This window comes from Toxorhynchites rutilus, chromosome 3 (assembly GCF_029784135.1).
Source record: "Toxorhynchites rutilus septentrionalis strain SRP chromosome 3, ASM2978413v1, whole genome shotgun sequence".
Classification (NCBI taxonomy): domain Eukaryota; kingdom Metazoa; phylum Arthropoda; class Insecta; order Diptera; family Culicidae; genus Toxorhynchites; species Toxorhynchites rutilus.
In genome coordinates this window covers 25,938,313-25,949,350 of record NC_073746.1, presented here as the reverse complement: position 1 = coordinate 25,949,350, position 11,038 = coordinate 25,938,313, and the positions used below count along the sequence as shown (strand labels likewise).

Below are 11,038 nucleotides of genomic sequence, written 5' to 3'. Positions count from 1 at the left end.
CTAACATTAGAATAAGTTAAATTGTAAACACATATTAAATGTAAGGATAGTTTTAAGAATTGAGTGTGAAGTGTCAGTGTGAATGAGAATGTGAATGTGAATGTGAATGTGAGTGCGAGTGTAAACACACATCTCCTTACTTCCCATCCTTTTCCTAATGAAAATGTGTCACCCTTCTAAACTCGAGTCGACCGCGAGTAATCGGTTTCCTATTTCATTAACCATAGAATTAAGGAAACAACATGTTGATATATGCTAGTTGAAATATAGTTAAGTGTTTGGCTCCTTTAAACTTATGTAACTGAGCCTGTAAAAATAATCGGATTAATAAAAAAAAACCTTGAAACATAGAGCGGACAATTATGACAATTATGACATGTTTGGCTGCATGGTCTGGGGAAACTCGCGGTTCAAAAAGAACCTTATTTGCTTCGGCAAATATTGTTCTCCTGAAGCAAAAACTTGATTGTTTCAAGGAACCAGAATATTTTTGCTCGTTCACTTTGATCTGATCCGTGGAAGAGGCAGTAGTGCGATTTTTAAAATCCCGTCGCAGTGTGTTTTTTGAAGTATATTTAGTGTTGAACGTTTTTTTCTAATTTGCTAATCGTTGTATATTTTGATAGGGAAAATTAACGAAAGTATTCAAATTTGTTAGAAATTCGTGTTTGTGCTCGTGAGGAAAGCTCCATCTGGTAACGTTTTGTTTTCGTATGCTATAAAACCAAATTCTCATTGCGTCGAACAGCCGTTCGACGGCGGTTTATGTGGGACTTTTTATTCCGGAACAGGCACTTCTTCGTGGCTCGGCACATCGCAGAGGACACTGGACGCACTGCTGACCCCACGATCGGGCGTCAAAGTTCCCAACGAGGATTATTTCCGTCGGAAGGGAGTACCAAGCTACAAGAGCACTCCGGGCAGAGCCGGTAGAGTTTGTTCAAACCGTGAGTACCCTTACCCGTTTAGACATGCGCATGTGGGTGGGTATTCAAATGGAAAAATTAAAGTGATCCCTATAAAACGACGATAATGAACCAATGGAGATGCTCATGGCACAATTGGCGATCTAACGCAAAACGTAAACGATCGGTGAGACATCTGGATTTTATTTTTGAACTAAGAAAATGATGCTAATGTAACCTAAAACTCAAAAAACAAATAACGTATAGTTTACTTCCGGGCTTTCCAAGATAGTTCTCACATGCAGGAATCGTGCATTTTTCTACTTGTGTTTGATTGTACTCTCGAATTTCCTTCTTTAATTCAACCATTGTCAACATTTTTACAGTTTTCACTACTGAAAGAGGTAAATAAATAACATGTTATATATAAAATTGCGCAGAATTAAATTTCTTATAAACTCATCGCAATCAAATATTCTTTTATGATTATAACATTGTAATTTATGGAAAGAACTACAAACCTTCCATAAGCTTACATGGCAAAATTTAAAACCATCATCACTTTCACCGCAGCGCCGCCTAGGTGTAGATTTGTAGGTTAGATCGCCAATAGGATGTAGATTCGGTTAGGGTACTAATTATGTACAGTATTTAGGAAAATAAATATTTGTATGGTTAAATTTCGTTTAGTTATTTGGAGAAACCGTTTGAGTCTCGGATCGTTTGTCGTGCTCATGATTATTATATGTTTGTTGAGTCTACTTATGAATCGCAATGGTGTCTCCAAAGCAAGAAGTGAAATTTGGACGGCAGGGTATTTGATTGCGTTCTTTTCTCCAGGTAGATCTGCGGATTGATTCCAGATCTCTTTGTTGGTGGCCGAGTGAGTCATCGGAACGCTAATACAGGGTTTTCCAATTCGGGCTCCCGAAAGTATATAGCCCTGCACTGACAACCGTTTGACATAGCTTTCTACCAAAGCGTCATATCGTTAGTTGAATGTCTGCCATTTTACAATATGGATCGTTTTAGCATCGCACAACGTGTTAATTTTGTTAAATTATACTATAAAAATGATGAAAAACCGGCAAATGTTTTTCGAACATTACGGACGGATTTTGGTCGTCATGGACGGCCTACAGAGCACACAATCGCTAATGTAGTGCGTACATTCGAACAAACTGGATCCGTAGCGGATATTATGAAACCTGTGCATCATCGTAATGTGCGTTCGACCGAAAATATTGCTGCTGTTGCTGCCAGTGTGGAGGATGACCCGAATGTTACGATTCCACGGCGTGCTCAGCAATTGGGCTTGTCAAACACATCATTGTGGCGAATTTTGCATTTGGACTTGCACCTACATCCATATAAAGTCCAACTGGTACAAAAATTAGAGCGTGGTGACCATGAAATGCGTCGGGCAATCGTCGATTGGGTGAACGAACAACAGCAGCAAAATGCTGAATTTTCGCATCAAATTTTCTTCAGCGATGAGGCACATTTCGAGCTCGGTGGCTATGTGAACACCCAAAATTTCCGTATATGGGGCTCAGAAAATCCACACGTGATTGTTGAGAGGCCATTGCATCCGCCAAAAGTCACTGTTTGGTGCGCATTATGGTCTGGTGGAGTCTACGGGCCGTATTTCTTTGAACATGAGGACGGCGAGACGGTAACTGTGAATGGTGAGCGCTATGACCGCATGTTAATCGATTTTTTTTTGCCACAAATTGAAGATATGGATACGGATGACATGTGGTTTCAGCAGGACGGCGCCACGTGCCACACAACACGACCGAACATGGCCATATTACGAACGAAATTTGAGGGACGCATAATTTCGCGTTTTGGTGATGCCAATTGGCCGTCCAGATCATGCGATTTGAACCCGCTAGACTTTTTTTTGTGGGGTTATGCGAAAGACCGTGTCTATGCCAACTCTCCGCAAACTCTTGAACATTTGAAAGACAACATTCGTGAAGTTATGACCGAGGTACCGCCCCATATGTGCCTAAACGTCATCGAAAATTACCTGTTCCAGATCAAGGTGTGCGAGGAAGCCCTAGGTGGACATTTGAATGATGTTGTATTTCACACATAATGGCATAAACTAAACTTCAATTTGAAATAAAATTTTCATCGAAATTCGAATTCTAAGTGTGTTTTATTTCAATTTACTTTCGGAATTTAAAGTTGAAAAACCCTGTATAAACGGATTTGGGAGAGTCACTGTTCGAGCGATTCCAAAACATTTTCCAGAGACCAGCTTCAAGACTGGTTCTTTGCCGGGCAAATCTCGCGCGAGTAGTCCTCCTAGAGGTGGCGCTTAAGCCATTCGCATTTAAAGAATCCCCGAAACAGTGGCGGAACCGTAGCCGTGGAATTTACACGCTACAATGGTTAGGTTAACAGGTGAAATAATTGCAATTTTCTAGTCTTTTCCCAGGGAAAAACAAGTCCCAATCTCAGCTCTCAATTTCAAAGCATTGCAATTCAATTCCATGGAGTATCCTACTTATTCTTGTATCTATATGAAATGTTGGGAATGCCGGTTTTACCGTTACCGAAAACCGATAAAATGTAGGAAATTATTTAAATCTATATATATATATATATATATATATATATATATATATATATATATATATATATATATATATATATATATATATATATATATATATATATATATATGAAAATGGATTTCTGTCTGTCTGTCTGTCTGATTCTAATGGACTCGGACTTATGGGAATCGTGATATGCAAACACTTTTAAAAACTAACTACTTTCAACAATTTATTCATTTATCACTAATCACACGGCACCACCGGTGCTCCACAAGAACTGCACAGCGAAAAAGAGGGCGAGCCATGCGCTCGCGGCCCTCTTATGACTGCATACTGCTGACGCTGCACGCTCCACGTTGTCGACCGTAGGTTGGCGGACCCGAGTGGCGTGATGTACCAAACGGTTCCGTAACGGCTTCCCCCTTAGCTGAAAGACGTCCTCGGCTTTCGTCTACTGCTGAAGTATCAGCGGTACCTCTCTGGACTCGGGATGGGCCTCGGTTGATGCGATGGTATCCTGTTCGATGACTTCTGGTTTGCTGTTGGTAAGGAGTGTCTTCCAGGCGGCGAATTTCAAAACGATGATTATGGATGAACCCAGTATGCAGATTAGTAAAGTTGATGAGATTACGGATGCTATCCATCCCAGGAAATGAAGTTTCCAATGGAGGTTTTCGGCTTCAATCCCGTGGTAGGTATGAACGGCTGTATCTCCATGTTTGTGTTGACATATTCCTCGTCATCCAATTTCAGTGTACAGTTTGAGTATTGGATTAGGAACGACCCCTGTAGAGTGCGTTGGGTGACTGAACAGTTTGACGAAAGTGTTACATTGATTGCATTGACGACTATATTGCCATCATTGATTTTCCGAATAGTTTTGTTTCCGTAGGTGCGTTCTATGGGACACTCTGCTGTATTTCCGGAGACCAATTGTTGCATACAACCCGTCAAAGGTTCTAGATCCGTTGAGGAACATATAAACATGGCGTTGGCTTTGGAACAAGCGCTTTTTAACATGAATGATTTCTGTCCTTTCAAATAAAACTGTGTTTGTAGGTGGACTCTGTGGTGATCTACAATGACTGGTTCAATGAAGTTGAGGGTGTACTGTACATTTTTGATCCTGGGTATCTTCAGTATGTACATGAAAATTTCGTTGTTTAATACTGCGTAGGCATTGGCAGTACTAAGTATGCTATCGACCGAGTTAAGCCCGAAACCGTCATTAATGAGGGAATGATGAATGGTTTCCAATTCGTCGAGGTGAATGATGCGGCTGCTTGGGATACTCCGTCTCGCTAGTGTGATCGCCTCTTCGATTATGTCTAAGTAGTATAATAGCTCATCAATTTTGAATATTAATTCTAATACATCAAAGCCCTCTAAGGAATGTATTACATTTTCCTCATTTTCCAGTATGACGTTAATTGCTTTTGTAATGTTGCTCATTCGTGAATCGAAAGCACTATTGATTCTTATTTGCTTGTTATTCTCGCTAATTAATGAATTTAATGACGAATTTATAATCTTAAGGTCGTCTGCATCAGGGCTTCCCGATACGTATTTCCAGGCCTTTCCGAGAGATTCCCATCGTTTTCTCCTACGTAGTGGTTTTATTCGGTTGTAACTCAAGTTTATTTTGTCTAATTTTGCTTTAATTATTGACTTAAAAGGCGTTTGATTCGACAATCTCTCCATAGAAACGGCGTTAAAGTTTTCTACAATTGTTCCAATTGAGGTCAAGTTTATGGGGTGCACAATTCGCAGAGAACTAGTGCTTATTTTAGCGGGTCCTAACGGAACTATAATGATCGGACTCTGATCCAGGGTATGAATTCTCAAGTCTGAAGTGGCCATCCCTACCAGCGTAAGGAGCCACAGTATTCTGCAAGAAAATATAAAGTGTTGTTTTAGTTAGCTCTTTTCATATCTAATTTGTGAATTTTGATAGCCTTTTCATCTGTTACAGTTTTGCTGGTTTGACTTTGGATTTTTATTGGCCTAAATCTATTGGTGTAAGGGGTCGGCTTTCCTTTCCCTTTAACTAAAGCTTCACTGATGGTGAGGTTTTCATATTCTTTATTGTTTTGACTTTCATTTTTCTGATTGTGTGTCCTCGCTTCTAACGCAATATTTTCCCTGGCAGTTAGTATTATTTTTGCTTTCTGTGTATTTATATCCTCCGGGTTCAATGAATGAGAATTTCCAAAAATTATATCCCTAGGTCTTAATTTCGTAGTTGAATGTTTGGTATCGTTATATAGGGCAGTTACTATGGAGAGCCCTTCGTATAAGGTTAGTTCTTCAAGTTTTCTCCTGTTTGACATGTACATTTCTAAAAGCGTGTTGTGGTATCTCTCGACAATGCCATTGCTGTTACTAGTACTGGCAAAGTGTATATCAATATTTTGATTTTGGAGAAAGGTTTTGAATTTTGAGCTTCTGAAAGATGTGGCTTGATCACATGTTATAGTTTTTGGTAGGCCGAAAATTTTAAAGTATTTTGTAATTACTTCGATCAGCTCATCCGCCGTTTCATTCTGGATTTTGAAAATTTGGGCAAATTTGGAAAATGCGTCAACAAGGGTAAGGAATTTTTCACCCTCCTTGACGTATACGTCAATGAAAATGTTCTCTAATGGTTTGTCGTATGCTCTTCGAGTTATTGGAATTTTGAAGGGACGTCGTTCGTATTTCGCGAACTTGCAGTCCTCACAATTTTTTGCGAATGATTTGATCTTCGTAATCATATCGGGGAAGAAAACTGACTGACGAATCTCCTCGTATGTGAGCTTCCAACTTCTGTAGTTAAAATTATGGCTCTTACGAATAAATTCCTCTTGATCAGTTTTAGAAATAAGATCAGGGAGTTTTAGATTGCAAAATTGTACTTTCATGCCTTTGAATTGATCTTTCATTATTTTAGAACACAATTGTGCAATCTCTAGGGGAGCGAATATACCATTGGATATGGTCGGGGAAAGATAACTTTTAAGAATGTTTCGGATTTCATCTTCGGAATATTCTCCACGGTTGAAAGTATGCCTGCTGTAACCTGAAAATATAGAATAAAATATGTGAGCCGATTTTCTAGGATCGTTTGACACATTAATTATCAGCTGATTCTTAAACTTGTTAATTATTTCTGGTCCATATATCGGGTCATTTTCATAAAGCTCGTTTTGCAAAACGGTTTGAATATTTAGTTCAGATTCGTCAGCTCGTGGTATCCGGGATAAACCATCGGCCACTACATTTTGTTTTCCTTTTTTGTAAACCAACTGGAAATCGAATTGCTCCAGGTATAGCCGTTGGCGAGTCACTCGTCCTGTAGCATCTGTTAACTTGATTTCCTTAGTAAGAGGCTCATGATCTGTGTATATGGTAAACTGCCTACCATACAGATATGGCCGGAACTTTTTAGCTGCAAAATAGATAGCTAACAGTTCCTTGGCGGTGGCAGAATATTTCTCTTCCGCCTTTGTCAATGTTCTTGATAGATAGGCAATGGGTTTTTCACCTCCATTCACTATCTGTGTGAGGACCGCCCCGATCGCAAAGTTTGACGCGTCCGTAGTCAAAACGAACGGCTCGTCAAAATTGGGGTAGTGCAATAAGAGATCCGAACTCATTATATTTTTCAATTCAGTAAAGGCTTTTTCATATTCCGGAGTAATTTCTATGGATTTGGTTTTTCCACGAAGCACACTCGTCATCGGCTTTGCGATTTTAGCAAAGTCGGGAATGAATCTTCTATAGTATGAAATTGTTCCAAGGAAGGATTTTAGTTCCTTCGGGGTTTTCGGAAGAGGCCAGTTTTTCACTGCTTCAACCTTCTTGAGATTAGGTTTAACCCCTTCCGTAGTAACCACGTGACCGAGGAATTCAACTTCTTTACGAAGGAATTCCGACTTGTCACACTGAACTCTAAGGTTTGCTTCCTTTAGAGTTTTTAAAACCTTTTGAATGTCTTTCATGTGCTCTTCCAAAGAGCTGGAAAAAATTATGATGTCGTCCATATAGACGAAACATCTAATACCTAAATGTTTCCGTAATACCGAATCCATCAGGCGTTGGAATGTTGCGGGCGCATTCTTCAATCCGAACGGCATCCGCACAAATTCGTGTTTCCCATGATCGACGTTAAACGCCGTTTTTGGGATGTCAGCTGGGTCTACCTCTATTTGGTGGAACCCGCTGGCCAGGTCGAGCACAGAGAAATACTGCGCATTTCCTAGACGATCCAAAATTTCGCTGATTTCCGGTATTGGATACCGATCAGACGGTGTGATTTTATTTAATTTTCTGTAATCTACCACTATGCGGTACTTTTTCGCACCTGAGTTGTCGACCTTCTTAGGTACGACCCAAATAGGAGAAGTCCAGGCAGATGAAGACTCTCTAATAATGCCTGTATCCAACATCTTTTGGATTTGTTCACTCACTATTTCTCTTAGATGGTACGGATATTTATATGTCTTTTGGTGTATTGGCTTGTTATCGGTGGTCTCTATTCTATGCTTTACTTGATGTGTAAAGGCAAGTTTTTGACCTTCCTGGAAGAAGATGCTTTTGAATGGCTGTAAGGTCTTTGCAAGAAGTTTGACCTCCTCTTTATTTAGATGATCCGCAGGGAAATTCAAATTCTCTTTTGGATTATCGGTTTTTATAAGAAAGTCTTTATTTTCGAATGGTTTCGACAATATAGGCTTCGGTAGGCCTTTTGAATGTACATGAACCATCGCACTATTATTCTTTGCCAAGTAAAGTCCCGGTTGGACTGAAACATTTGCAGTAATGTTAAGCTCATCTTCGATTAGAAACGTTCCATCTTGTAAAGTTGGAATTTTCATGAAAGTTTCGAAATTTTCGTGAAAATTCATGGAAGAAGGGAAATACCGGTAAAATTGGTACGTAGATTTCCCAATAATCAACTCGTGTTTATCTGTATTGATCACGGCTTTCAAGGCTGCTAAGTTTTCGTACCCTATGAGCCCGTCAAAAAATTTATGAAATTTAAACACATGAAATGGTAGTGCTCTGTTGACATCTTTCGAAAAAAGATTCGCGTGCACCACTTTATCCAAAATAAATTTTCCATTTTTGTTCGTGACGATGGCTGGCTGATCAGTCACTTTTGCGTTTGCCACGTGTTCTGGATTCATATACGATTTGTTCGCACCTGTGTCTATCAAGAATTTTAAGATTCCCTTGTTAGATCGGTAGCGAATGTAAGGAATGAAATTGTTCAAGTTATTGTCTGGTCTTCCTCTCCTCTGTGAAAATTTACTTCGCGTGTATTTTGCACTTCGCACTCGGTCGCGTTATTGTCATCATCGTCATCATCATCATCACTATCCACGTCAACCTCGTTGGTGTTATGTTCCACGCGCGGTTTAAATTGCTGAATCGGTCGTTTGAATGCAGTTTTTGCGTTCGTTTCTTTGGCATATGCTCTGTAAGAGCTGTTGCTGTTGTTGTTATTATTATAGCCACCAGAACCATTGCTACTAGGGTTACTGTGCTGTTTGAAAATTTGTTTTGCGGGTTTCGTTCTACTTTCCGCGTTTTGATTAGTGCATACAGCCTGGTATGCCTCTTCTAAAGATTTTGGTTTCGATTGCCTGATAATGGAGGCCAGGGGCTCTCCGATGTTGTCCAAATATCGTGTGATTGTTATCACATCAACTACCTCTCGAGCCGATAACGGGTTCGAGGATAGATTGGCTTTTAGCCTAGTGTTAATTTCTTTGATTTCATTAAAGAATCTCAAATGATTCTTATCTCCTTTCTTCAAATGGAACATCGCCGACAAATTAGTGGCGAAGTCCTTCTGGTCCCCATATTGTTCGATGAGAACCGATTTGATACCGTGAATGGTATCGGGATCACCATTTGCGCATAATATCACGCGAGCGTCCCCTTTGATTTTATTTTTTATTGCCCGCAAATATATCGAGCTAAGCGAGTCGGGTTGCCCGTTCTCGCCTTTTATTTTAAACATTTCGTAAAGCTCGTTGACTTCCTTGAGCCAACTTGCCAATTCCTTTTTATTTCCGGAAAATTCCGACATATTTTTAATAGGGTCGGGGATGGCATATTTGTTGCCCTCCCTGGCCACTACCAATGCTCGGAGCTGTTCAAGCTCTGTTTTGAGTGCTTCAAGTTCACTGGCTCTTGTTTCCGGCATGATTGATAATAGAGTTTTAGATGTTGAGAAGTAATTCACTTACGGTTGTGTTTGCAGCATCCGGGTGATCCTTCGACGGCTGGTTACTCGTGCGGCGGGATCTTCCACTATTTTAACACCTCACGATCCCACTTCTGACACCACTTATGGGAATCGTGATATGCAAACACTTTTAAAAACTAACTACTTTCAACAATTTATTCATTTATCACTAATCACACGGCACCACCGGTGCTCCACAAGAACTGCACAGCGAAAAAGAGGGCGAGCCATGCGCTCGCGGCCCTCTTATGACTGCATACTGCTGACGCTGCACGCTCCACGTTGTCGACCGTAGGTTGGCGGACCCGAGTGGCGTGATGTACCAAACGGTTCCGTAACGCGGAAACCCCTGAACAGATCAACATGAAAATTGTAGTAGTTTTTGGGGCCGGGGAAGGTTTTCGTGATAGTTTGAGACCCCTCCCCCCTCTCTAAGGGGGGCTGTCATACAAATGAAACACAAATTTCTGCATTACTCGAGAATTAATCAAGCAAATCAAACCAAATTTGGCATGTGAAGGAAACGAAACGTTTCTATGGTGAATACACTCCTCCCCCCTCTCTAAGGAGGCTGCCAAACATACGAAACACAAACTTCCGCATAACTCGAGAACTATTCAAGCACAATTTGGGATGTGACGGTTTTTGGGTATGAGAAATGTTTCTATAATGGTATGACCCCCTCCCTCCTCTGAAATAAAGAGGGGGTCCCATAAAAATATTACACATATTTCAACCAAAAATATTCCAACCAAACATGACAATTGATATTTTTCGGAAAACTCTGAAGGAATAAGGAAAAATTCGGAAAATTTAATTCCCATACATTCTACAATTACATAGTGACAAGTGCTGTTAGTCCATTTGATGTTTGCGCTAGTGTAATTGATCGTTGTTCGGAAGTGGAAATGGATTTTAATGTGATGAAACGCACTCCTATGTCTTTTTCAATCTATACCAAAAAAAGGATCGCCGGATGTTTTGATAAGAGCAGAACTCGAGGAAAGAATTGTCCGATTCAGGGCTGTGCTTATTCTATCATATTTTCTGTATAAAACATTTATTCCATGTAACGGAGAAACATGTTATTTACAATTGATTGAAAAATCTTGAACGAGAATTGTGTCTGAAAATAATCTGATATTATAATGATGAGTTTTGTTAGAAGTACTAGGCATTTTATAGTAAAAGGTAAATTCAACGAGTTCGAATAAAAGATCAATCAATGAACAGTTCTGCGATTGGACCCATGAACTTGCTCATAGTAAGTAAACGTGAATGTTTGAAGGTATTGATAACAGAAAACAAATTTTGGGTGGGACGAAGTT

General features: G+C 40.0%; 1 protein-coding gene across 1 annotated transcript; it reads right to left on the bottom strand.

Moving 5' to 3' along the window:
- Positions 1 to 3,717: 3,717 nt before the first annotated feature.
- Positions 3,718 to 9,861, bottom strand: LOC129775802 (uncharacterized). The gene is made up of 2 exons (XM_055780906.1): positions 9,712 to 9,861; positions 3,718 to 5,363 (listed from the first exon to the last, which is right to left on the bottom strand). The coding sequence occupies exons 1-2, from the start codon at positions 9,726 to 9,728 to the stop codon at positions 4,112 to 4,114; spliced, it is 1,269 nt and encodes a 422-aa protein (XP_055636881.1). The 5' UTR covers positions 9,729 to 9,861; the 3' UTR covers positions 3,718 to 4,111.
- Positions 9,862 to 11,038: the final 1,177 nt, after the last annotated feature.